Below are 26,963 nucleotides of genomic sequence, written 5' to 3'. Positions count from 1 at the left end.
CCCCGAAGGACCGGGTGGACAAGGATGGACTGCGGGGTGTTTGCCCCGAGGCTTTCCCGGAAGCCATCCTTCCACGACTGCGTGGGACCCCTGGACCCGCTCGGAGGACCGCGTCCTGCGGAGGCTGAAGGCGTTCCGGGGCCGAGGAAGGGCCCGCGCTGGGATCCAACCATCCCCCCACCCCCAGCATCTCCGCATCTGCGCCCTCCGCGCCCCAACTCCTCTGCAGAAACCCACGCGGGCCGTGGGCGCCCTCGCGCGACAGAAGAATTAACTAGCGCCGCCAGCACGAGGCGCAGGGTCTGTCCAGGGACCATCAGGACCGCGAGGTACCGCTGGGAGGCCCCCAGAGGGAACAGAGGAGCTGTGGCTCAGCGCTGGGAAGGGCAGAGCTGCTGAGGGAGGGGGGCGGCCCGGGAAGGGCAAAGCCGGGGGTAGGCTTTCCAGGGTGACCATGGCCACGACCCCTGGGGAGGCAGGGGCTGCTGTAAAGCTGAAGGGGCTCCATCCTGGCCAGGGGTGGAGGGAGAGGGCAAGAGGCTCCAGTGAGGTGGCCAGGGCAGAAGCCCAGTGGGGGTGGAACCTGCTGCTGGGTTGGATGTGACGGGGGACTGCATGCAAGCAAGGTGACATGTAAGCTAAGGTGGCACCCTGGTTTGGGGTTTGGGTGGCTATGTGAGTGCCAGTGCCATTTCTTCTGAAGGGGGATGCACTGCAGGGTGGTGGGGCAGGTTGGGATGGGAACCAAGAAGTCCACTTTAAGATTCCCTCAGTTTCAGGTGGAGACCCAGAGAGAGGTGGAGGCTGCAATGAAAGTGTCAGGGTATTGGGATGTGACCTCGTTACCCAGGAAGATGAAGGCAGAGACGGAAGGGGCCCCAGGATTAAAAACTAACATATCCATTTTGCAGCAGCTGGACAGTCTTTTCCTTTAATCGAGAAAGCACGGACTGCACAGAAAGGGCAAAAAGCAAACCTGAAGTGCAGGCTGCCTTGCGGGCCTCTGGAGCTGGCCAGGGGCCCAGCCACTGGGAGTCAGGCAAGGGAGCAGGCCTCCAGTCCAGGGGCCAAGCCCGGGCCTCCCTCCCTAGATGGCTCAGGAAACAAGCCTGATTGGATGCAGAGGATCCAAGTGTTGATGATCAGGTCCAGTGATGCTGGGACCCATAGAACAGAGCTGCTCCTGGAATGCATCTCCCAGTGTCTTGGCACTGGCTGCCAGGAGGTCGTTCCTGGATGCCAGCTGGATTAGCGTGGTGTCTGCATGCACCATGGCCCTAAGTGTACCCAACAGTCATTACTCTGTGTCTTCCTTAGATCAGGGCTTCCCTGGTGGCTCAGATGGTAAAGAATCTGCTTGTAATGTGGGAGATTTGGGTTCGATCCCTGGCTCAGACCTCTGGGTCAGAAAGATCCCCTGGAGGAGGGAATGGCTACTCAGTCCAGTATTCTTGCCTGGAGAATTCCATGGACAGAGGAGCCTGGCGGGCTGCAGTCCATGGAATCGTAAAGAGTTGGACATGACTGAGCAACTAACACTTTTTCACTTTCACTCCTTAGGCCTAGCAGAGCTGCAGAACGAGAGAATGTCTCCTGACACACTTTAAAGAAGTTACAGGTGCCACCAGATGGGTGGGGATATGACTGGGTGGTGGGCTCGGCCTTTTCCACGCTCCAGGAAGCCTCCCCAGCAGTTCCATTAGGCTTGGTCGCAGGCTGGCAACAGGTTCTAGCCAAAGAAAGCTGGTCTAGCGGGCACTGGTCAGACATCCACCCTGGCCCTGCAGAGGCGGTGATAGCAGGACTACAGACAGGGTGGGAGCGCCGGACCTGAGAGCTGGCTTCTGGGGCTTCTTCCAGGGACATTTCTCTCCAGCCCCAGTCCAGATCCATGTTGTGAAGTCGCCCCTATAAGTCCTGGCATGATGTCTCTGAGGTGCCTGCAGCCTTCAGTCCTCTGCTCTCTTCCTCCCCCGAGGGCACTTTTGACAGGCACAAGCAAACACACTCGTGTACTTCACACTTGATCTCCTCCAGCGTTCTAACTGATCATTCCCCAGATCACACTGAGGGTGGGATTAACCAACCACACCTGCCCTGGGCGGCGGGGCGGGGCCGAAGGCGGGGCCAGGCGCCCCAGGACCCCGCCGTCTGCACCGCAGCCCCGCCCCTCTGTGGCCCCGCCCTACTCCTCTCTGAAGCCTAACAGCCGGCGCGGGCAGGATCGCGACTCCTGTTTCCGCCCGGCAGTCAGAGTGCCGGACCAGCTTCCGGCAGCGTGTGCCGCTTCAGCCCAGCGGCTTCCAGCCGGCTGTGAGTCTTCCCTGGGAAGATGGGGAAAGTGAGGAGCCTGAGGGCCCGGGTGCACCAGGTTGCCGTGAGGCCCACGGGGGAGGCAGCCCCCGGCCTCCCGTCCCCCGCCCGGGAGGTAGCCCCTCTGCAGGCCTCGACTGGTGGAGTCGCGGGGAAGGTAAGCTGAGGATACTGCGGGCGGTAGGGGTGGGAAGGGGGAGCGGGTGGAAGAAGGGGGCCGCGGGCCGGAGTCGGGCGCCACACGGTGCGGCCCTAGGGTCCCCTGCCGCCCCCCGAAGCGTCCCTGCGGCCCCAGGACCGCCCTCGGCGGGCTTTGCCGCACGGTCTGTGAGCTTTCCCGGTCCACGAAGTGTCGTGGCCTCCGTGGACCGCCAGGCTCGGAGCAAGAGGTTGATTTGCTCCGCGTCTGGAGTTATGCGAGGGAGAACCAGAAACCTTCCACCTCGACTTCTAGAAATCTGCGCGAAAAAGGTAAATATTCCTTTACGTCGTAGCTGCGCTCCAAGGAAAGGAAAGGGGATTCCCAGGATTAAAGAAAAAAGGAAGAGCAAACTGAAGGGATCATGCTGTACCCTGAGCTGTTCCCTCCCTGTCCCCCGTCCCCTGCCTCGACGGTCCCCTCAGCCCGCCCGGCCCTGAGCAGCCGCTCGTCTTTGCCTGTGTCTGTACGTTTCACATGGATGGGGTCGTGTAGGTTTCCGCCTTTGAGTTTGGTTTTTTGGACTTAGCACAGTGTTTTCAGCTCTCACGCAGGTTGTGTGATGTTTAACAATGCTTCATTCTTTTTTATGGTGGAATCACCTTCCACTGTGTGGTTAGACCGTGTTTTGTTTATCCAGGTGCTGACCCTGGAGCTGCCTGGAAGCATTTACTGGTGTTTGTAGTCAAGGGGCCAACACTTGGACAGTGGACAAAATCCTCTTGGTTTGTGGGAACCATGGCTTTGGGTCAGTAATGCTGAAGAAAACAACCATGTTTGTTAAGCATTTGCTATGTGCCAGTCACCTTACATCTTTGTAACAGTCCCAGCCCTCATTTTGCAGGGAAAAAAACTGAGAGTTTAAATGAACTACCAAGGGCATTCAGCTGCTGATGGAGGAGCTGATGTGTGATCCCAGGATCTGGCATCAATGCCCTGGCTTTCATAAAACTTTATTGGGATAGAATTCATGCCATAAAATTCATCCATTTAAAGTGTACAATTCATTGGGCATTTTAAAAAGAATATTCACAGATTTGTGCAACCATCACTACCAATTTCCGAACGTTTTTGTCACCGCCAAAGGAAATCCCATACTTAGCATCAGTCATTCTGGCAACCACAAATCTGCTTTCTGTCTCTATATATTTGCCTCTCCTGGGCATTTCATATAAATGGAATTAATACAATATGTGGCCTTTTGTGTCAGGGTTTTTTCACTGAACATGTTTTTGAGGTTTGTTCTTATAGCATTGTTTTCCTAGCACTTATTTCTCTGTTGTCCTCATTCTTTTTATGGCTGGAAAATATTCCAGTGTCTGAATAAACCAGACCACTCTGCATTTTGTTTATCCATTCAAAAGTTGGTGGATAGATTGTTTCTAATTTTTGGCTGTCATGCTGCTGCTCTGCACTAATTTTCCTGTGGATTCATGGGACAGAATTGCTAGGATGTACAGAATTCTAAGTTGAGCTTTTTGATGAATTGTCAGTTTACTTTCCACAATGGCGGCACCATTTTACATTCCCACCAGCAATACATGAGGGCTCCAATTTCTCCACATCCTCACCAGCAATTGTTGTTGTCTGTCTTTTTGATTATATCCATCCTGCTGGATGTCAGGTGGTATTCACTCTTTGGATTTGCATTTCCCTAAAAGAGTCGGACCTGACTGAGCAACTGAACTGAACTGAAGAGATAATGAATAATGTTGAATTTTTTTTCTTTTTTTCTGGGCTTGTTAGCTGTTTATCTTCGGAGAAATGTCTTTTCAAGTCCTTTGCTCACTTAAAAGTTGTTGTCTCTCTTTCTGTTGAGTTGTCAGAGTTATATATTCTGGATACTAAACTTTATCAGATAAATATGGTTTGCAAATATTTTTTCCACTTCAGTGGGTTGTCTTTTTATTTTCTTGATATTACCCTTGGAAGCATAGAATTTTTAATTGTTGTAACAATAGTTTCTCCTGTTTTCCCTTGTTGCTTGTCCTTTGGGTGTTGTGAAATGTCAGGGTTTGGTTCAAAAGCTCAGGGGAGTCTGAGCAGTTTGGTCATGGCTCTGTCTCTTTCTTGGTATTCTCTGATGAGACATTGTCATCGTACTTCCCTGGTTCTTTAGACATGCTCTCTTTCAGTCCTGTGGCTGAGATGAGGTCATTGCCAAGTCCAGCACGTGGGCCCCTCGGACACAGCTTCTGTTGCCTAGGTCTTGTTTCCAGTCTCTCTGCGTGTGTCCTGCTCTGTTGTTCTTGAAAGCTGGCTGTCTTCGGTAGTGCTGGTGTTTGCAGATCATCTCGGTTGTTCCCTGGCCTAGCTCAGCTCCTGTGTAACAGACCATTCTGCACCAGTGTGCACCCTCCTGTCTGCCTATTATGTTTTCTTGTTTTTGTGTTGTAGCCTGGCAGCCTGGGTCAGCGCAAGCCTCTTACTGTCAGATTGTGCTTCAGCCCCCGTGGCCATAGAAACCTTTGCCCTTTACCGCTGGGTGTGCCTGTGTGGCTGGGAGGCTGCCTTCACAGTTCAGTCCCACCTTCAGCAGGGACTGGAGGCTTTGCGAGTGCAGTTGGTCACTCCTGAGCCAGTGCAGCCTTGAGCTCACACTGCCTCCAACCTGCCATCATGCCGCTTCCTGGAAGCTGCCCCCAGGCCAGGGCAGCGTGGTGCCTGGCCAGTGTCTGCTCAGAGGTTGTGCCTAAGCTGCCGGGTTACTGACGCCCCTTCCAAGGCCCCCGTCCTGGAGCTTGGACCTGAATGAGGTGGCCGGGCCTCGGAGGCGGGGTCTGGGGTAGCATGGTGTGCCAGGCAGAGTGACCTGGAGGGTTGTGAGACCTCGGTGTGGGATGAATATGGTCAGAGACCCAGAGATTGCTGGGAGAGTGTGGAGGTGGAGGAGCAGCCATGAATGACAGGAAGAGTAAGATGGTGGGAGGTTTGGGAGGAAACCTGGGTCCCGTCTTGGGGGTTCCTGAATGTTGTGATTTGTAATTGTTACTGATCCTGGGTCTAGTCTCAGATGGTCCCGAGGCTGGAGCCAGGCCCAGGCGCGGGCGTTGGGGGGTGGGGGATGAGCTGAGGCTGCAAGGAGCATGTGACCTGAGAGTCCTGGGGCCTGGGGTGGGGGTGGGCCTCGGGTTCCTCTCCAGCTCCTGCTCTGGAGAAGCCAGGGTCTGGCCCTTGCTGAGGGGTCTTGAAACTGCAGAGCGAGTCTTAAGTCTCCTGACTTGCCTCTTCAGGAGTTGGCTTGCCTGAACGCTGATGTGTTTGCTGGGACCACGATAGACCCCAGTGCCTTGGTGCAGCAGCTGGATGTGGAGACGAGGAGCGTCACCTCCATCAGGAGAGGTGAGAGCTGAGAGCGAACAGCATGGACCTCGGGGTGGGGAGCTTCGGTGCAGGCGAGCTTCCACATGCCCACAGGCATAGGCCGGAGCGCAGCTCAGGTCACCCTGTGCACCTTATATGTGCTTTTATTTATTTATTGGGCTGCTTCGGTGTTACTTGTGGCATATGGGATCTGGTTCCCTGACCAGGGATGGAACCCAGGCCCTCTGCACTGGGGGCATGGAGTCTTAGCCACTGGACAACCAGGGAAGCCCAAGAGGTGTTTTTTCTTTAGTGGAAAGTTTTAAAGATGTGCTGAACAGAAAGATGGTATTAAACATTCCATGTGCCTATCTCCCACCTTTAGCACACAGCGCTGGGCTATTTTGAGGCAAACAGCATTTCCGTCAGGAATCCTTTAGTCTGTATTTCTTAGGGCTCTTAGAAAAAAAAGACATACATGCCTACAGGGCTGTTAGCATACCTGAACACGTCGGTTGTAATAACCTTATTGCAGGTGAGCAAAGTAGAAGGAGCCCCTGTCTCCCTGACGCCTCAGGCAGGATCCAGGGTGCACTGTGGCCCCCAAGCCCCTCTTCCTTCCCTTTTGTATCGTGGGGAGAGGTCTTTCCGACTGCACGCCCCCCATTTCGGGCTTTGTGACACTGTTAGCCCGGTGTCCTGTCTGGGCTGGTCCTGGAGCAGGGGGCGGCTCTCCTGCCCTGGGCAGCCACACCTCGTCCGCTCTCGGCAGGTGAAGCCTTCATGCCACCTATGCTAGCTGCGTGTTTACGGCTGAGCGATTGAGAGAAGCGTCCTCAGTCCTGTTGAAGCACTCTGGCCTCCAGGGCAGGGCTTCCGGTGTTCAGCATTATTTTTCTGAATTTCCATGTACAGTCTGTGAACTGCTGCTGGAGTTGTAAGTTGTAGTTATTTCACAGGTAAGCCTGTGTTGAGTGTTTCCTGTGAGATCGTGTTGTTTGCAGCTTGGTTTGGATTTTTTTTTTTTTTCACTGGAGAGTTATCCAGATCTCCTTGCTATTCTTTGTACGTTGAGACTGTAGGGAGGGAAGCCTTCTCGTCTCTGCCCTCCTAGATTCTCAGCTAGGACCCTGCAGGTTAGACTAAGAGAAGACAGATTAACAAGAGAAAAACAGAAAAACTGCTGTGTGCAGGTCACATCCCGTGACCGTGTGCAGGCTTCGCCCAAGCCTCATGACAGCTCAGAGGCGTGGTGAGCACCTGGGCCTCTGGAGCGTCTGAGGAGGAGCAGCAGTGCTGTGGGTGGTGAGCATGGGGAGGTTCGTGTGTGCGGCTCCCTGTGGTCCTGATTCTGGCGTCCTCATGGCGTTAAACCTCCCCGGAGGAGGGGACCCAGGCAGACCTCACCTCAGAAGCTCCCAGCTTAGGTCAGATGAGGGGAGTCGCAACCTGCTGGCTCTGTTGGCTCCAGCCCGGAGTAATCCCGGCTCCCAGAGCGGTGTGTTTTCAGCGCCATCTTCTCACCCTCAGACCCTCCTGCTGCTTCTTGGGCTGGATCCTGCAGAGCTCTGGCTGCGTCCTGCCCGAGTACTTGCCCGTGCTTAGGGGTGGGGATCGGGGGGTACCATGGGCACTTGCCGTCGGGAGGGCAGGAAGGGTCTGGGGTCACGGCCACTCAGGCCCCTTTGGTGACGCACACGATCCAGCAGTTTTGTGTGTTAACTGGTTCTCCTGTGGTTTGTGTACTGGGCAGTTTTGATCACTTTTCTTAATCATGAAGAATTTTTATGTGTTATGGAGAGCAGCTCTTTATCATTTTGGGCAAAAACTCTTCCAGGGTTTTTGAGTTGCCGAGGGAGCTAGTCCTCCAGGGAGCCGATGGGTGCTGCCGTCCCTGCCCTCCTGCATACCTCTGTCTTTCTCACTCTGTCCATTGGCAAGTGCTGGGCACTTGGCGCTCAGCGTGGCACTCGGACATCTCACCTCCGTCCGGGGCTCGCATTCCTGCCACAGGAGGCTCGCATTCCTGCGGCAGCTGACAGACGTCCCCTCGCTGTGAGCCATGTCCACAGAGGCACAGCACACGGATCCCCACTTACCTGAGAGTGTGGGTCCCGCAGGGAACAGCCCACAACCCAGCACTGCCTCTGACCCCCCTGTAGTGGGACCTCCATGTGGGGCTCAGGGGACCCAGCAGAGAAGCCGTGCTGTCACTGGCGTCCCTGAGAGGTGTGCAGGGAGTGGAGGGACACGGCCATGCTCTGCTGGCGCTGCATCTTGAGCATCTGTTACCTGCGTCCGTCAGGCGAGCGTGGCGTCTGCTGGGCAGGTGTGCTGTGGGCCTGCTCGGGACTCGTCCGGGCCCCTTCAGCCTCGCGCTGGTGAGGGGCTGATGCACACGCACTGTATCCTGTGCAGACGAGGCTGCGGCACCAGCGGGGGGAGGGGGCAACGTAGCCGAGCTCAGAGCCACGCAGCCGCCCTGGGAGTGACTGCAGGCCCGCCCCTGGCACAGCTGCGGTGCTGTCTCAGCTCTTGCTGTCCTTCCCCCGTGCACCGTGTGGGTGGGGTGGGTCTGAGGCTTTGCACCCAGTTCGGGGAGGCCTGGGCCGGCACCAGGACCACTGGGGCCCCATCCCAGACCTGCCGAACCTTGTCTTCACACACCCCTCCAGAAGTCTCTGATGCTGCCAGGTTTAGGATACTGGCCCACAGCCTAGTGGGTCCTGCCTCTCAACTATGGGAGCACAGAAGTGCCCATCTCCTCCTGGACCCAGGGTCCTCTTGGTCCTGAGCTGTGATGGGCTGTCATTGGGTCTCCTGATCAGTCCTCGTGGTCCTGGTCGCTGTCTCTGAGGTGGCAGCGCAGGCGCGTGCCTGTGGGCATGACAGCCTGTGCTCATAGGACTGTCTCAGTGCGCCGAAGACACTCAGTTACCCTGAGCCTTCACGCTGAGTCTGAGGGGTTGTCGGAAAGGCCGCCACAGACAGCGTGGGCTGCCCGGGGAGCGTGGCTGATCAGAAAGATGAGGTGTCACTTCGAGGTGGAGGGGACACTAAAATCTGAGTGGCATGGCCTGAAAACCACAGGGGTGCTAGAGGGGCAGGGAGAGAAGAAAGGAAGGTGTTTTCTTCTATGGGCTGGTCAGGGAGGAGAAGGAGCCACGGAGGAGAACGTCTCTTATAGTCTGAGGGGCTGGCATGCAGGGCCAGGAGGCAGAAGACGGGGACTGGCTGGCTCTTGGAAAGCAGTCTCTCCCCAGTCAGAAGCCTTTTTGAAAAAAAAAAAAGTCATAGTGTACAGAAAGCTAAAGGAGAATGGCAGGAGGAGAGGGCCCAGAGCTTGGAGCTCAGCAGCGGGCTGTGTGCCTGTGGCCTTGCGGCTGGCAGAGCCCCGAGAGCCCCAGTGCCGAGGGTGGAGAAGGTGGGTGGGCGGCCTGAGGCCGTGTGCTCAGGAGCCTCCCGCTGGGGGTCGGGGTAATACCAGGCCTTATTTCTGTGTTGGGGTTGAGACAAGTCTGTAACTGTGGAATACTGGGAACGGTGCCTGGGCCTGGCCTTAGGATGGGGAAGCTGTGGGCCTGACTGGCCACACGTCCCGTTGAGTGGGCCTCCTCTCTGCAGGCCGAGGCGCCTGGTTCCCAGTGGCAGGTGTCTGTCACTGTGCCCACACCTCCCTCTGCAGCAGCAGACTTGCTTCCGCATTGACCCGTGCCTTGGCTCCCTTGGGCGCTGGGCCTGGCAGCCCCCTGGGTTTGAGCTGGAGTGGTGGCCAGGGCAGACACAGGTCATGGGGAACGTGGTGTCCAGTGACTCAGCTCTGCTTGTGACCTGCTGGGCCGTGCAGGCAGGGTACCTGTCCACCTGGACGAGAGCGTCCTCACTGCGGGCTGGGGGCAGGCAGCTCTACTGTCCAGCTCCCTGGCCCCTGTGGGCACGTGCTACACTGCCCTGTGGTCATGTGGTCCCAGAGACTGGTGGTGCCCCCCTCCCCGGGGTCTGCTGTGCCCCCTCCCCTGCAGCCTGGACTCAGTGGGGCTGGTGGACCCCACGGTAGGGGGGCTGGTGGGCCTTGCTGGTGGCATCTCTCTCAGGGCTTCCTTTGGGAGCCCTGCCAGCCAAGGACTGCCCCCTTCTGATTCAGGCAGGGGCTCAGCCTCCTAGGGGGAAGCACTGGGTTCTGAGGTGATGGGCCTCCCCACCCTGCAGACCGCCCCCACCCACCACCAGCAGGACTCAGCTCTGGGTGGGGACCGGGGACTGGAGGGCCAGTAGAGGTCTGGGGCCCTTCTGGGCTCCCACGTCCTCTTCCCATGGGGTGCCACTGGCCAGTTCTGTTTCTAGTACTATATTCCCTTGCACTGCGACCATGCAGGAAACAAGCTCTGTGCTCAGATAAGCGCCTGGGTGTCCCCAGTCCTCTGTACCCTGGGCTGGACAGTCCCCACCCCTAGACTCAAGCGGAGGCATGAGCAGGTGGAGGACAGGCCTGGTCGGGGACGCAGGAGCAGAAGGACCAGAGAGAGGAGGTGGCCATGCAGCGTGTCTGCAGGGGCTCTGGGCGGAGAAGTTGGGGATGTGACAATGGTGAGTGGCCCTGCTGGCCTGGAGGTCGCGGTGGAGGGACCGGGTTTTGGGGGCTCCTGTCTTGTCTCCCGGGGGCCCCAGGCAGAGAGCTCTGTGCCTGACCTTCCCTCTCTCTGTAGCCGAGCTCCCCCTGCTGACCGGCTACCACGGTCTCCTCTGAAACTCAGGCAGCTGCTCAGCAGAGGGCAGCAGTGCTGCATCTGGTCCTCAGGCCTGTCCTGCCTGGGGGAGGAGAAGAGGCTTGGGCAGGCTGACCTCAGGCATTGGAGGATCTGAGCACCTCCCAGAGGGGCTTGAAGCTCCCCATCAGACCTCCCCACCTTTCCTGCAGCTGTGAGGTCAGGGCTGTGACAGAATCCAGTTCTCCTCACTCCTCTCCAAGTGGAATAGGAGGTGTCCAGGCTGAGAGGAAGCTGCCATCCATTGCATCCGGCCCTGGGTGGGGTCCGCTTTGGGTTGGAGGGGTGGTGGTTGGCTCTCCCCTCGGTCCCCCTGACCTCCAGAGGATGCGGAGGGGAGGCCTGGAGGTCTTCGGTGGACAGCAGCGTGTGTGGGTCTGGGGGCTGGAGGATACCACACTGTCCTGGTCCTGGCTGTGGTGCTGGTTGCCTGCTGCTGGAGGCGCTGTGACCTCTGTGGCCGCAAGCTCTGCGCGCCTCCCCTTCTTGCCCAGGCTCTTGCCTCCTTGCCATGGGGAGGCCCTGAGGGGAGGAGCCCACAGCTTCTGGGGACACCCTGACCCTGACTGGCAGGGCCTGTGTTCTGGGTGCTCGACCAGTGAGTTGGAGGGCACAGGCCACTGCGTTGGGCCTGCTGGCAGCTGGAGGCAGGGAAGGCCACTGCTGGGCTCGTCTTGCTGTCGTCTGGTCAAGCCCTTTCTGCCTGACAGGGAAGTTGGGAAGGGCAGTCAGATCCAGCCCGGAGGACTCTGCCTGCATGGCATCAAGGGAAGGGCTGGGCCCTTGGGCCAGTGGGAGGAGGAGGAGGAGGACAGATGTTTCTCAGTGCCTCTTCTTGGCTCTGGGTGGGCTCTTGGCTGGTGCCACAGGCAGGAGGATTTGGCTGTGGCGTGGCTGCATGAGGATGCATCCGGACAGGCCTGGGGTGCCAAGGAGCTGGGTGCACTGGGACCTCCAGGGCCCCGCAGGCAGTGGGGGTCAGAATCACGGGGCAGGAAAGTGGATGGTTGCTGGCCTGTTGCATACAGCACAGGACACAGGTGGTTAGAGGGGGAGACGTTGGCAGGAAGCGTCCAGCCTGGCACCAAGTCCCCGCCCTCCTCCTCCTCCTAGTGGGAGGGCCGCCCTCAGGCCACCCTCTGGATCAGCCCTGAGGTTGGGTTCAAGTCACTGGGCTCAGGTCTCTATAAGGAGCCGTGCTTCCCCAGGGAGCGGGCTGGGCTTTATCGGCCATTCCTTCTGTCCCAGTGAGTTTTCACTTGAAGTGACCCTCTCACCTGAAGCATCACTAAGATGCTCACGGTTCTGCAGCGCAGGTTTCACAGCAGCCGATGTGGAGGTATGCGTTGGTCACCCTGCCTTCCCCAACGCCTGGGCCTCACAGGGTCGGCATGCTGGGACCTGTTTCCTGAGTGTGAGTCGGGGGTCCTGGCTGCTGAGAAGGGGTCCTGGGTGGTACAGGGTGGGCTTGACCCACCTGCCAACTTGTCCCTTGATCACAGGCTGCAGACTTAGGATTCCATCAGTCTCCATGTGTCATAGACTCTTTTTTTTGAAATGATTTCAAAATCTTAGAGAAGTTACGGGATTCGGGCAGAAAGGTGGCTTCCTGGACCTTTGGGGACAGGTGTCCGGCTTGAGTCTTGTCCGAGGTCCCCATGTAAGGCTACCCTCTGCCTCCTGCCACCGCCCCCCTTACTCAGCTCCCCTCCCGGACAAGCCGTCCTCACCTCACCCCTGTAGCCTGGCACCCGCGTGGGCCCCGCCGTGCAGGCCCTCTGTCCCGCCTCCCTGCCTGGGCACCTGCAGCCCGCTGACCAGCCCCGGGTGACTGGCGGCCCTTCCTGCTAGGGATGAGGGGCCAGGGTGAGTGGGGAGGAGAGTGGGTCAGCCTGGGGCACGGGCAGAGGTTAGGCATGAGGCTGTGGGTGTGGGCTGTGACTTAGAGAAGAGGTGGGAGCCCCGTGGGAGTCCTGGCTTCCCTGAACTGACTGAGCAGTAGGCCACCCTGACAAGCGTATGTCCTCTCAGCTTCTACTTAGATGCCGGAAGTCTGCGGCCATTGGATCTTGGAGAGTGCACCCGCTGGGTGTGTGTGTTGTCTCTGGGGAGACCAGTGAGAGCCCAGTGTGCGGGCGGCCTGCAGCCCCTGGGTCTCGGGTGTCCCGCAGCCACGGCCAGGCGCGGCGGCGGGCGCCCTGAGCAGAGGCGCAACCTGGGCTCCTGGTCTGTCCTGCTCACACGTGTTCTCTTGGCAGGTGCTGAGGCCAAGACTGTTCTGCCCAAGAAGGAGAAGCTGAAGCTGAGGCGCGAGCGGTGGCTGCAGAGTAAGCTTCCCCGTCCTGTCCTGTCCCGTCCCCAGTGGACCCTTGTCCTGGGCTGGCTCAGAACCCGGCCTCTGGGTGGTCCGGGCCCTGGAGGAGGCAGCCTGCACTATAACAGGCAGATGGCAGCGGGGTGGCCCTGTCACCCATGCGAGGGTCTGCACGGCCTTACCTCACTCCCCACCAGGAGTGTCACCCACTCTCGGGGGTAAAACGTCAGAGAGGGAGTGCCTGAGGGTCAGGTGATTTATGACACGAAATTTCTCAGATCACCTTCCCGGCCTGCATGTGGCCCTCGGGGTCCCTGGCAGAAGCTGCCGTTCACCCACTGGTGAGGTCAGGGACCCCGGCCTTCGCCCTCTTATGGGGGTGCCTTGGCCTGCCTATCAGGGTGGGTTTCTTCTTAATAATTTTGGAAAATATACTTATTTTTCATGATGCTGAATATTTGCTGGTGTTTTTCTGAAGGTTTTCTTGTGAACATTGTTTTGTTGTTTTTTTTTCTTACAGTTATCTTTTTAGTCTGATTTTGCTGACTTTTAAAACTACTTTGAAATGTTTTTTTATGTTCTCACACCGTTAAAATATGACCAGCATTATTTTTTTCCTTGAAGGTTTTAAACAAATTATATGTTTAATAAATTCAAAATTTTTAGAGAAATGTATCAGTTTCATCCATAATTGTTAATTTTAAGTTTTCTTTGAGTTTTTGGATGTGTCTTAAGGAAATGTCCATTCATGCATTTTCTTTTCCACGGTCTGTAGCATGGGGTTGTGCAAAATATTCTTTGTAAAATGGATTTGGAAAGTTAATAGGCCGGGACCACTGGACCCCTGAATATTCTGGGCTATAGTTCTCTGATGATGTTTAAGTTTTCTTCTGTGACGGTTGGCCTTTTTTTAACTACTTGAGCTAATCTTGGTCACTCACTCATTTTCCCATAAAACCATCTAATCAGATCTCAGCCTTCATTGGCAGAGTTGCTAGTTTCTCATTATTTAACCTCTTTATTACTCTTTATTTGTATCCCCTTCTCTCTCTTCTGATTGATTTTGTCTTATCTGTTCCAGGAATGCCTGTCTTTAGTTGTCGTCTCCTGTTTTGTTTTCTAAATTGTTAGTTTCTGTTGTTTTAATACCCTGTTCTTGGTTTCTCCAGGTTTGTTTTAGTGACTTAGTCATTTATTTTTGAACAAAAGGCTAAATGTTAGCCTCTGACTGTAGCTTTAGCTACAGCTCCCAGATTTCTTTCACTGAGTACTTTATTATGAAAAGTTTTGTACAGAAAAGTGGGAAGAATTTTACAGTGGACACCCATTTGCCCACCATCCAGACTTTACCATGAGCGCATCACTTCTTTATCACGGCTGTCTGTCTGTCTGGTCCAGCCACCAACCCTTGTTTTAGCTGTATGTTCCAAAGTGGATTACAGATTGAGCACACTTTCTCCCTAGTAACTCTGCTAGAGGTCAGTATTTGTTTACGGTTCGTTTTAGTTTTGATCTTGAGGTAACGTTTGCATGTGGTGGCCTGGGCCTTCAGTGTGCTGTGTGGTGACTTGGGGCCAGTGCGCGCGCACACATCAGAGTCCTCTCGGGACGTCGGCCGGGCCCCGCCCCCAAAGGCAGCTCCGTCTGCTCTTTTCAGGTCGAGTTCAGGCTTCGCTGCTCTGGACGTCGGGTAAGGGCAGTCTTTGTGTGTCTGGGTTCTCCTGCTCAGCTGGGCGTTGGGCTCATCTGGGCTGGGTGGAGCTGTGGTCTGGGCCTGTGTGTTGCTGAGAAGTGTTTCCTTATGTGGACACACTGCTTGGTATCCACTTTCCTGTGGATGGACACCTGGTGTCTTTTCTCTTTTTAGCTGCTGTGAATAGACTGCGATGAACATTCTTCACAAGTCTTTTTGTGGACATATGTTTTCATTTCTCCTGGGTAAACACTTGGAATGGAATGCTGGGTCATAGGGCAGGTGTATGTTTAGTTTTACAAGCAGCTCCCAGACGTTCCTCTCCTGTGGTTGTACGCTTACGCCCCCGACAGCGCGGGGGAGTTGGGGTTGCTCACAGCCCCTCCAGCACGCCAGTCCTGCAGTCCTGGCCGTTCTGCTGAGCGTGAGGTGCCTGTCACTGTGGTGAATGGGCGTTTCGTCTGCTGCTGCCCATTGGGGCGTCCTGACGCCCAGGCCTTGTTTCCCGAGGCTCCTGAGGGCTCTTTATTATTGAGCTCCAGGAATCCTCTGTCCTGGAGGTCAGTCTCCTCAAATGTGTTTTGCAGATAATTTTCTCCCAGACTGTAACTTGCCTATTTATTTTCTCAACACTTTTTTTTTTAAACTGAACAGAAGTCTAATTTTGAGGACACTGATTTTGTCTCTTTTCTTTGCATGTTTAGTGTGTGAGCACGTTCATATGTGTGTGCACGCGTGCGTGTGCCTTGTTTAAGGAGACTGCCCAGTCCCAAGACAGGACGATAAATCCTACCCTTCTGAAAACTTTATGGTTTTAGCTTTGATATTTAGATTTCTGATCCATCTTGATTTATGTTTGTCTGTGATATGAAGCACTGGTTCAGGGTTTTCTTTCCTTGCGTTTCATCAGTGTTTGTCATAAACACTCTCTCCTTGCGCAGTCATCCTGATGTCTGTGGAAAGCTAACGCCTCTCACCATGGTTCTGCTCACTGACCCTCCTCGGTTCCAGCCTGTTGAAGCTGCAGCTGTGAAGCAGGTCCTGGGGTTGGACAAGGAAGTCCTATGTCTGTCCCTCAGTTTCAAGACCGCTTTGGGGGGTCCAGGTTCTTAGCATTCCCGTGTGACTCTGATCACAGGCTGGTCAACGTCTTAAAGCCGCCACCTCCACCTGGTGCAGTAGTGACCTATGGATCATCGCTTTGAACCCGTGCATCAGTTCAGAAGTGCTGTTTTAACAAGGCCGGGTCTTCATCCACGGACATGGTAATTTTTCCTTTAGTCTTTTGTTGTTGTTCAGTCACTAAGTTGTGTCCGACTGTTTTTGACCCCATGGACTGCAGCATGCGAGGCTCCTCTGCCCTTCAGTTCAGTTCAGTCGCTCAGTCGTGTCCGACTCTTTGCAACCCCAGGAACTGCAGCACACCAGGCCTCCCTATCCATCACCAACTCCCAGAGTCCACCCAAACCCATGTCCATTGAGTCTGATGCCATCCAACCATCTCATCCTCTGTCGTCCCCTTCTCCTGCCCTCAGTCTTTCCCAGCATCAGGATCTTCTCAAATGAGTCAGCTCTTCGTATCACGTGGCCAGGGTATTGGAGTTTCAGCTTCAACATCAGTCCTTCCAATGATCACCCAGGACTGATCTCCTTTAGGATGACTAGTTGGATCTCCTTGCAATCCAAGGGACTCTCAAGAGTCTTCTCCAACACCACAGTTGAAAAGCATCAATTCTTCGGCGCTCAGCTTTCTTCACAAACTCTCACATCCATACATGACCACTGGAAAAACCATAGCCTTGACTAGACAGACCTTTGTTGGCAAAGTAATGTCTCTGCTTTTTAATATGCTATCTAGGTTGGTCATAACTTTCCTTCCAAGGAGTAAGCGTCTTTTAAGTTCTTCTTCACTTTCTGCCATAAGGGTCTTGTCATTTGCAAACCTGAGGTTATTGATATTTCTCCTAGCAATCTTGATTCCAGCTTGTGCTTCCTCCAGCCCAGCATTTCTCATGATATACTCTGCATACAAGTTAATAAGCATGGTGACAATATACAGCCTTGACGTACTCCTTTTCCTACTTGGAACCAGTCTGTTGTTCCATGTCCAGTTCTAACTGTTGCTTCCTGACCTGCATACAGGTTTCTCAAGAGGCAGGTCAGGTGGTCTGATATTCCCATCTCTTCCAGAATTTTCCACAGTTTATTGTGATCCACACAGTCAAAGTCTTTGGCATAGTCAATGAAGCACTGCCCTTCACTGTCTCCCAAAGTTTGCTCTGATTCATGTCCATTAAGTTGGTGATGCCATTCAAACATCTCATCCTTTGTCATTCCCTTCTTCTCCTGCCCTCAATCTTTCCCAGCATCAGGGTCTTTTCAAATGAGTCAGCTCTCTGCAGCAGGTGGCCAGAGTATTGGAGTTTCAGCTTCAACATCAGTCCTTCCAATGATCACCCAGGACTGATCTCCTTTAGGATGGACTGGTTGGATCTCCTTGCAGTCCAAGGGACTCTCGAGAGTTCTCCAACACCACAGTTCAAAAGCATCCATTCTTCGACATTTAGCTTTCTTTGTCAACCAACTCTCACATCGGTACACGACTACTGGAAAAACCATAGCTTTGACTGTATGGACCTTTGTTGGCAAAGTAATGTCTTTACTTTTTAATACGCAGTCTAGGTTTGTCATAGCTTTCTTTCCAAGGAGCAAATGTCTTTTAATTTCATGGCTGCAGTCATCATCTGCAGTGATTTTAGAGCCCAAGGAAATAAAATCTGCCACTGTTTTCTTTGTTTCTCCCATCTGTTTGTCATGAAGTGATGGGACCGGATGCAATGATCTTAGTTTTTTGAATGTTGACTTTTAAGCCAGCTTTTTCACCCTCCTCTTTCACCTTCATCAAGGCCTCTTGAGCCTTTTTAGTTCCTCTTCATCTTTGCCCTTAGGGTAGTATTATATGCATATCTGAGGTTGTTGATATTTCTTCTGGAAATCTTCATTCCAGCTTATGATTCTTCCAGCATTTCGTGTGGTGTACTCTGCATATAAGTTAAATAAACAAGGTGACAATACACAGCATTGTCATACTCCTTTCCCAACTTTAAACCAGTCAGTTGTTCCATGTCTGGTTCTTCTGTTGATTCTTGAGCCGTATACAGGTTTCCCAGGAGACAGGTAAGGTGGTCTGATATTCCAGTCTCTAAGAATTTTCCATAGTTTGCTGTGATCCACACAGTCAAAGGCTTTAGCTTAGTCAGTGAAGCAGAATTTTTTTGAAGCTCCCTTGGTTTCTCCATAATCCAACAAACGTTGGCAATTTGATCTCTGGTTCCTCTGCCTCTTTGAAACCTAGTTTGTACATTTCCTTTCATGTAAATTTTTCTCAATTTCTGTCATCCTGTTGTGTGATTTTCAGAGTAGAGGTCTTAGATTTTTTTTGTTTGGATAAGCTTATTGCTAACTGTTCATTAGCTTATTGCTAATAGTTTTTGAAGCTATTATAAATGGAATTCACAAAAGTTTCATTTTCCAGTTTTTACTATGTATTATTATATTATCATTTATTAATTATTATTAACTCTGTACCCTCTGATCTTGTTAAAATTGTGTGTTCTGGTAATTATCCTGTGGATTTGGTAGAATGTTTTACATAAACGATCGTGCTACAATACTTAAGATAGAGACAGTTTTACCTCTCTTTCCAGTCTCTGTTTTATGTCTTCTCTTCCTACTGCAGCAGCTAGAGGGGGTGAGGATTGTTTCTAGTCTCTGGGAGCCAAGGGCCCATGGTCACTGTCCTGTGAGCTTGCTTTGCTCAGGGTCAGTAACCTCAGGCCACGTTGGGGCATAAAGCCGGTAGTGCTCACTTGAGCTCTGTTTGTTATGGGTGAGCTGATGCAGGCAGGGAAGCAGGGGAGGGTGACCAGGGTGGATGGACCCTCCAGGGAGCTTTGCCTGACCTTCTGGGCACCACATGGACTACAGGCCCTGTTGGCACTGCGGCAGGCTTGAGGCGATGGGGGGAGGAGCTGCTTGCTCGTGTCGCCCACTCCGGGCTCGGAGTCGCCCTCACCTGGGCTCGGCTGGGTCAGCATGGGTCTGCGCCGTCCCTTCTGTGGCCTGCTTCACCAGAGAGTGTCTGGTGTGTATGAGACGCGGTTTCTGGTAGATAGTGTCTCAGATCGGGGAAGTTCTTCCTGTTCTTGGTTTCCTTGTGATCTTTATCCTGAGTGGGCAGTGAATTCTGTCAGATTCTGTGGACACTTCTTGTGGTAACTGCGGCCTTTTTTGAAGCAGCTGCTGCAGTGACCCGCCGGCACGTGTGCCCGTGTTGTGCCGTCGTTGCACACCTCAGATGTGTGCTGGGTGGACCCCACCTGTTACTAACCTAAAACGCTGATGTGCTGGCTCCTCTGTAGGCAAACAGGTGTCCTGTGTCCTGCCAGGAGCCAGGCCTGCCCTGCCCTCTTTGGTCCCCTGCAGCTTTGGTGCTGGGCCTGCCAGCCAGGAAGGGAGCTCCCTGTCCCTTCCCCTGCCTGACCCCTGACCCCCAACTCCTCCTGGGTGCTGGGCTCCCAGGGAAGAGGCACCAGCTTGACGAGCTGAATAAATTGCCCTGGCAGCATGGAGAGCCCTGGATCGTTGCCTTTAAATCCTGGTGTCCCAACACTGAGGGGTGGCCTGGGCCAGGGCCCAATGACCCGGAGGAAGGTGGTCTTTGTCCCACAGCCCAGCTCTCTGGAGTGAGGTGCAGGCCCCTGGACTGCGGCAGCCTCCTTGCGGCTGGGGCAGGTGTGTCCTGCTGGGCTTGTCTGGCTCGCCCTTGCTGGGCTTCTCTGGGCCTCTGGGGGTGACTGCTAGCTGGGAGGGGCTGCTCCTGCCAGGCTTCCCAAGTGGTCAGTTTCTGGAAATTACTCTCTTTTGGAGATGCCTGTGGGGGTCAGCACGCACCCCTCACATTTCACACATACCTCCCGCACTCGGGGTGGGCTGTCCTGAGTTGTCCAGCCCCCGTTTTCCTGGCCTGCCCTGTGTCTGGTGTCATCACCGCTCCCCTGGTTACCGTGCCCACCTCCATCACCTCTCACACCTGCCCTGAGGGGCAGCTGGGCAGCCACACACCCACATCCCCTTGCAAGGAAGAGGTCCCCTGTCGGGCCCGCCTAGGCCGCTGGCTGTCACCTCTCTCCTGGCTTCTCCTGGCCCCTTGGCTGCACTCAGTCCACCGACCGCTCGTCGGGAAGGTGCTTCCAGTTTTTTTTTTAGAGGAGATTCAGAGTCTGCAGCTGGTTATTTATAGCCCAGTAAAACTCGCACAGTAGGGAGGCGGGGAGCGTCTCTGCTGTGGTCCAGCCATCCCAGATCCATCACAGCCTCATTTCCCAGCTTTTTAGAAGCAGAGCTTTTTTTTTTTTTTTAAGGAATCTAATACAGAACAATTAACAAATCGCTTTTCACAGATTCAGGCAGCCTCCCGGAGCAAGGTCTGCACACAGACTAGTGAGCTGCCGGGTCCGCACACCACACTGTGGAGACAACGTGCTTGAGAGCGTGTTTTATTAACAGTTTCAGAATACACACTGCTTATAAAATGGAATTCAGATCTCGAGGCCCTTCCGTGTGTGGTGGCCACAGCCCTGCTGGCCGACAGCGGTCTCACCCAGCGGCTCACCCACGCCCTGCCCTCCACCTGGCACCCTGGACCTGGGCCCTGTCACCCTGTCTCTCTGGCCAGTGCCCCTGCCCCTCCTCACAGCCCCCACATCGTGCAGGAGCCCCCTTGAGACCCCTCTTGCTTTGCACCTGGCCAGTGTTGGGGACCCTTCACCCTGTCACCACCTCCCATGGGGACCACTTCTCTTTTCTGGGCCCATCCCCAGGAAGCTGACTGGGGGGCAGAGGGGAGGGTACCAGCTGCTCTGACTCTGCAGGCCCCTCTGTCTGCCCACCCCTCCATCCACCCCCTCCTCCAGGCCTCAGGGCCCTGGCCTCCCCAAGGGCAGCTCCTCTGCCTGCAGCCGGTCTCCCCAGGCTTGTAATTCCACAGCCATCTCCAGGATTAAGGGGAGCAAGTCGCTCGGGCTGCACCCCTCTACCCCCTCCCACCCTGGGTTCCCAGCTAAGCTCTGGCTATGCAGGCTGGGAGCCGGGACCCTCTGCTGCTAAAGTCCATGGCCGAACACTTATCCTCCTGGGTCCTCTCTCACTGACCCTGTGTCCCTCTTCCTCAGAGATTGAAGCCATAAAGCTGGCGGAACAGAAGCTCAAGGCGGAGAGGAGGCGGAGGGCCACAGTGGTGGTGGGGGACTTGCAGCCCCTGAGGGACGCCCTCCCTGAGCTGTTGGAGCTGGAGGCTGGCGGCCGGCGGCCCCCTACCCGACGGTGAGTGTCGTGTCCCAGGAGAGGCTGAGCAGTGGTGTGGCCGGGCTGGGCACTGACCCTGCAGAGCCCCGTCTTGACTTGGGACACTCTTGTCTCAGGCCCAACCATGAGGTGGGGGCCCTGGGCCTTCTCAGGAGTGGGTGCCCGGTGGTGCATCGATGGCCTCCCACAGCCACTCAGCCGGGTGCTATGCCTGGGGGTCCCTCCAGCTCCATTTTCCCACCCGTTGCCCAGCCACTGCCCTTGTCACCCCAGCCCCCTGCCCCAGGCTGGGCCTTCCTCCTGGGGCTCGTCCTGCTCCCCTGGGACCCCGTGCTGCAGAAGAGTGTCCTGCTGTGCACCAGCCAGGTGTGACCGTGGCTTGGCTTCAGGACGAATGGGGAGTTGGAGGCCTTCCTGTCCTATCATGGTTCCTGGACCTTCATCATTTCCTTTGTCTTTGATTTTGTCTTTTTGAAATAATTCTTCTTTCTGCTGAATACCCCTCTGAGGAGGAAGGGTTGGGGTGGTGGGTGACAGGCTCAGGGCCCCTTGGCTGCAGAGTTAGGTGGTCAGTTCTAGCCAGTCTGGGATGGGAGTGCCCAGAGCGTGGGGTCCAGACGAGGAGTGGCCATCGGAGCTGAGGTTTGGTGATGGAGCTGGAGCCCGAAATGCACATTCCATTCCTGGTTCTTGAACAAAAATGTGACCCGGTCAAGCGTCCTCACCCTGCTTGCAGTTTTCTCATCCAAAAAATGTGCTTGGTGCTCCCAGAGGGGAGAGGGCTGCGCAGACACCGGCCTTCAGCGGAGGAGGGCCCTGCGAGGCGGCCGGGGCGGGGGGCGCTCTCCCGGCCACTGTCACCCCGCCCCCAACCGCCTCTTGGCACCAGGAGCTGTCTGCCGAGGTAAACGTTATTCTAGAGCAGAGTTTGATGATAGAAAAGTTACAGTGGTGATGCCCAGAGTCACACGGCTCTCCTTACGTCTGACGTCAGCCTGTGCATTTTTCATAGTCAGGAACCAGCTTCATTCATAAATAATAGTCGGCTAAAAGCTCAGTCTGTTCAGACTCCTCAGTTTCCCCTACTGACCTTCTGCTGCCCCAGGGCTCCAGCCAGGCCCCCAGGTGACATGCAGCCATCGTGTCCCCTCAGAGCTCTTCTGGGCTGTGACAGTCTCTCAGACCTTCCTGTCTTTAACAACCTTGACGGTTTGGAGGAGGAGCCAGACGTTTTTCAGGACGCCCCTCAGGGAAGACCACAGAGGGGAGGGGCCCTTCTCACCACGTCCCGTCAGGGTGCGTGCCGTCACGTGACCTCCATGGTGGACGCTGACCGTGGTCGCCCGGCTCAGGCGAGTCCGTGGTCGCCCGGCTCAGGCGAGTCTGGCAGGTGTCTGCACTGTGCTGCCACCACCTCCCACCGTCCTCTGGAAGGAGGTCACTGTGCCCGCCCCCCTCCTGAGGAGGGGCGCTCCCCTCTCTGAGGACGGGACAGCTGCAGAGCCACGTGGATCCTCCTGGTTTCCTTCTCTGTCACTTGTTTACGTCAGGCTGGCCCCGGGGGGTATTTATTTATTTTATGCTTTGGGCCGTGATCCAGTACGACTCTGTTCTGCTGCTGAACCGGCTCTGGCGCTGGCCCTCGGGAGTTCCTCGCTTGGCTCTGCTGTCCCACCCCGACACTCCCATTTGTGGGGGCTGTTGTGTTTTGTTTCTGAGTACGTCCCTTCCTCGGGCACAAGATGCTCCAGGCTCATCTAGGCATTTCCTGTTCCTGTCTGAGAGTCAGTGTTCCTCCAGGGAGCCTAGTCCCTTCCGCTGGAAATGGTGTAAGAGACCACGATCTGGGTGCCGACGTCTGACCACGGCTGGGGAGTCCTGGCCCCTCTCCGCAGGCTGGGGTCCCCAAGACCACTCTTAGGCTTTGCGATTCCCACGGATCTGTTACCCTCACAGTCACGATTAGAGTGAGCTGAGGAAGGAGGGATGTGGGGAGGGCCCAGGAGAGTCACCGCCGTGGGCCCCAGGGGGTAGCCCCGGAGTCTCGCCCAGGACCGCAGGGGCCCTGCCACGCTCGGCCCTGGGGTGGGCTGCGAGGCCGCAGGCTTCGATCCCTCCCCTCCATCCTGTGCCCTCCTCCCGTTGGCAGGGTGGAGTGGGATGGTAGGCCACGGAGGTCTGCTGGGCCGGGTGTTTGGCCTCTTCCTGCTTCACAAGGGCAGGGCTTTCGGGGCCTGGTGCAGGAATGCCCACCCTCCCAGCTCCCCCCGGCATCAGAGTTGGGCAGGATATGTTGTGGGGCAGCTTTGTGCCTGGGAACCCAGACCCCAAGTGCCTTGCCTGGGTCCAGTCACCTGCTGGGATACCCCAACAGAGGCCCTGGGCTGCCCCAGCTTCATCCCACATCTGGGTGGTGTGGGGAGAGCCCGAGGTTCTGAGTGGGCCCAGTGGGCTGTTGGGTGTTCCCCCCGACAGGTGGCACTGCCCAGCACTGACCTGGCCCTCAAGCCCCTGGAGAGCCTGAGGGCCCAAGACCAGAGCAGGTGGTGCTCTGCCAGTGGGCTGCGCTCACCAGGGAGAAGGGTTGAGTCTAGAGAACGTGGTTCCCCCATGGTCCAAAGGTTGTAGAGGACGAGAGCGGGTGGCCTGACACGGGGGGGCCTGACCCTGGGAGCCGGCGCCTGTCACCAGCTGGGCTTCCTGGACCTTGGGGCCTCGGGATCATCCACCAGTGCTGTGGATTGAGACGAGAGTCCCATTTGGTTTTGGGCCCCAGTCCCCTTGGGGTGGGTGCCACAAGGGTTTGTTCACATCAGAGGGGTAGGGATGGGGTAGCACAAGAGCCCTGAAGCTGAGAGCCACCTGGGCCCACTTGCATCCCCAGGCACTGGGTGCCAGCTGAAGGGAGCCTGTCAGGACAGCACTGGCCTGTCTTGCATTCTGGGAAACAGACTTCTGCTGGAGCAACTTCCCCAAGGGTTACCCCAGGGCATTCAGCACCCAGAGCCGCAGCCCCCAGTGCTGGCAGGGCCAGGGTCGTCTTCCAGCTCTGTGGGTCTCGGGAAAGGGCAGCTGCTTCAGTTCTGGCAGGAAGGTCTCTGTCCACTCTTTGTCGCTTCTCAGTGCTCTCGGCCCTGCAGCAGAGCTAGACCCAGGTGCTGGGTGAGCTGGGGCCCCAGCCTTTGAAGCGGGTGGGCAGGACCTGGGCTGGTGTCTGGTGTGAATGTCCCCGCCCTGGGCCGCTGGGGTGAGCACGGAGGGGTCAGTTCCCTGCGCCCCCGTGGCCTCCGGGAATCCACCCTGCCTGCCTTTGTCCAAAGTGGAAAACCCCAGCGGGGAGGGGCGTGCCATTCCCGTGAGCAGCCTGCCAGGCCCTGGACGTGTCCTGAGGCTTGGGTGAGGGTCCTGCCTTTCCTTGCCACCCTCCCCATGTCACCCTAGGCTGCCTCTGGACCCTGAGGGGACTCCCAGGGGTGTGCTTGCACCTTGGGGCCCTTGACTGTCAGAGCAGGAAGAGGCTGTGGGAGGCCTTCTTACCTGAACTAGATGGGGATGAAGATTCAGGGCATGAAGTCCCCAGGCCTCCTGACTTCCCAGCATGGAGGCGCCACCTCCTGGGTGGGGGGCGTGGCTGGGGGAAGGGAGAACCAGGCCCTCCGGATCGGCAAGGGTGGGGCCTCCGGGAGCTCTGTGGTGGACACAGAGAGGGGTCAGTGGTGAAAGGAACAGGGCCACAGTGTCTGGGGGCTGTCCTGGAGCTCTGGAGCGGGAGGGAGTCAGGATGAAGTAGCCCCAGAGCAGCTGAACAGGGAACAGAGGGAACATGAATAAGAAATGGGGGCTCCTGGTCTGCAGGCCAGAGTTAGGTGGTGTTTCAGGACTCACAGGTTTTCTGGGTTCCCGTTCTGCCAGGTCCTTCCTGCCGCGTGGCACCTGTAGCCTTCCAAGCCAGCCGAGAGCCCTGTGTAGACTGTGGCCTCCAGTCGAGACTCGAATGTGTGCCATGCTGACCCCTTTCTCCGTGTCCCCAGCAGGGTAGCCAGCAGGCCCCGGCCCGCCGAGCTGAGCCGAATGAGTGCCGTGCAGAGACTCCAGCTCCTGTGAGTACTGCACGCCCTGCCCCCTGTCCCCAAACACACACCCGCAAAGGACGCCCGGTGTCCTGCCTGCCTCCACACGGCCCATCCAGGGCTTCCCCCACCTGAGTCCTTGGTGTGTTGGGGCTCAGCCTGGGGGGCGTGGACGACTGTCTCCAGGGACCAGGAAGCCTCTTCCCCTGGAGTGCTGAGGGCAGCCGCTGGGTCTTGGGGGGCCGCCCTTGGGACCCGGGTCCCAGGTGTCTTGGGAGTGTGGACACCTGGCCAATCAGTCAGCCATCTGTTGGGGTCTAAAGTCTCCCTGTTAACAGCACAGAAAGCTGGGGCATGGTGGGGTTTGACCTTGTCTTTGGGCACGCACCTGTGGAGGGTACAGGCTGGGCTCTCCACCCTGCCTCGCCACAGTGCCGTGGCGGGCCCGCCACCCTGAGGTCTGGACCAGGTCACCTCAGTTTCAGTGGCAGAGATGTCCCTAGAGGCACCTGACCAGGTCACCCATGGCTGTGCTGGGCTGCAGGGCCGAGGTGTGAGCTGGCCCTGGCGCCTCGGGGAGGTGACGTGGCCGGCTGGGCTTAGGGATGGGCACAGAGAGGCAGCCCCACCGTGGACTCAGGGCCCAGGGCCTTCTGCAGGAAGGGTGGGCCCACTGCAGACCCCCATCACCCCCGGGCCCAGCACCCCTGCTCCTGTGGGACCAAGCTGGCGAGGAGCTGCTGTGTGAGGTCTTGAGTGTGCAGTGTGCATTCCCCGCCTTAGACAGCAGCTCCTTGTCACAGTTGTGGCGAATGAGGGGCCTGTGTGCCCACCAACAGGCCCTAGGGCAGCCCCTCCCCTCCTACCTGAAGTGCCCCCTTCCCCGGGCTTCAGACACCCATCTGCCCCCACACCCAGACCTACCAGGCAGAATCTCATAGCCCCGCAGCCTGCCTCACACCCCGCCCTCCAGCCCTGGACCAGCCCTGTGCTGGTGTCCCTCCCTGCGGGGTGGCTGTGCCGAGGATGGCCCTGTGGTTGCTGGTTGCTCCACACCCACCCTTCCCACTGACCTCCACTCTCCATTCTTGCAGCGAGGAAGAACGGACGCGGTTCCAGGAGCTGCTGGCCAGTCCGGCCTATAGAGCCAGCCCTCTGCTGGCCATCGGGCGGCAGTTGGCCGAGCAGATGCAGCTGGAGGGCGGTGGGCAGCCCTGACCCCGTGGGGCGTGTGAGAGCGCCGAGGCCACCCACGAGGAGGTGCCCAGGGCCGGCTTGGCCACTGTCCCCTGGGCTGCCAGCCCCTTCCTCTGCGACATGGCTGCTGTGCTTGGCAAAGGTGGGAGACAGGCAGTTGACACGGGAGTATTGTGACGACACATTTATTTTTGCAATAAAAACACTGCTGGAAAACCCAAGGTGTCCATGGAGCTCAGTGCCCGCCCCACAGGAGGTGGTGCAGCCATGCAGCCGGCCTTCTCGCTTTTCTCTTCCGTCTGGGTTTGTGGGCAGTGACTTGCACACATGTGTCATATTAAGAGACAAGCCTTCTGGCTTGGTCCTCTGGGGGCTCCAGGCTGACTGTGGCTGGATGCAGCTCGGCCACCTTCTCGCGGTGCCCTCTCTCAGGGCCTCTGACCTCTGCCTGATGTCAGGACCTTCTCCTTGACCTCACATGTGGGGCTGGGGGGAGGACGGGGAGGTGCGGGGCGAGCCCGACGCTGCCGTCCTCTACAGCGGCCATCCACTGCCCTCCACTGCGGCGGACTCGCCGGGAATGTGGCAGAGAAGCCGAAACCGTCTGGGGATGCCGCCCGCCCCCAGCAGAGTGCCCTGCCGCCCAGACGGTTGGGGGTGGGGTGGGGGAGGAGGGCAGGTGGGAGAGACCCCCTCTCCCTCCCCACTCTTGGGAGCCTGCTGGCTGCCGTCTCTGACCCGG

At 56.7% G+C, this 26,963-nt stretch overlaps 1 protein-coding gene across 7 annotated transcripts; it reads left to right on the top strand.

Annotated features, from left to right (window-relative positions):
* Positions 1–150: 150 nt before the first annotated feature.
* On the top strand, positions 151–26,437 carry SLX9 (SLX9 ribosome biogenesis factor). Of its 7 annotated transcripts, XM_086326204.1 has the most exons (8): positions 151–329; positions 1,561–1,618; positions 2,251–2,470; positions 5,746–5,854; positions 12,840–12,908; positions 20,822–20,972; positions 24,986–25,054; positions 26,119–26,437. In XM_086326204.1, the coding sequence occupies exons 3-8, from the start codon at positions 2,333–2,335 to the stop codon at positions 26,240–26,242; spliced, it is 660 nt and encodes a 219-aa protein (XP_086182330.1). In that variant the 5' UTR covers positions 151–329; positions 1,561–1,618; positions 2,251–2,332; the 3' UTR covers positions 26,243–26,437. The 7 variants fall into 7 exon arrangements, 5 of the variants coding, with proteins under 5 accessions (XP_086182330.1, XP_086182260.1, XP_086182424.1 ...); XR_015136775.1 differs by lacking the exons at positions 151–329; positions 1,561–1,618 and adding an exon at positions 15,727–15,853 and having other exon boundaries at positions 2,161–2,470; positions 24,989–25,054; XR_015136791.1 differs by lacking the exons at positions 151–329; positions 1,561–1,618 and adding an exon at positions 15,727–15,853 and having other exon boundaries at positions 2,161–2,470.
* Positions 26,438–26,963: the final 526 nt, after the last annotated feature.

This window comes from Bos grunniens, chromosome 1 (genome assembly GCF_055505025.1).
Source record: "Bos grunniens cultivar Pamir isolate PY7600 chromosome 1, Bosgru_T2T1.0, whole genome shotgun sequence".
NCBI classification, from domain to species: Eukaryota; Metazoa; Chordata; class Mammalia; order Artiodactyla; family Bovidae; genus Bos; species Bos grunniens.
The sequence above is the reverse complement of the archived record's forward strand: the minus strand, read 5'-3'. Positions and strand labels throughout refer to the sequence as shown.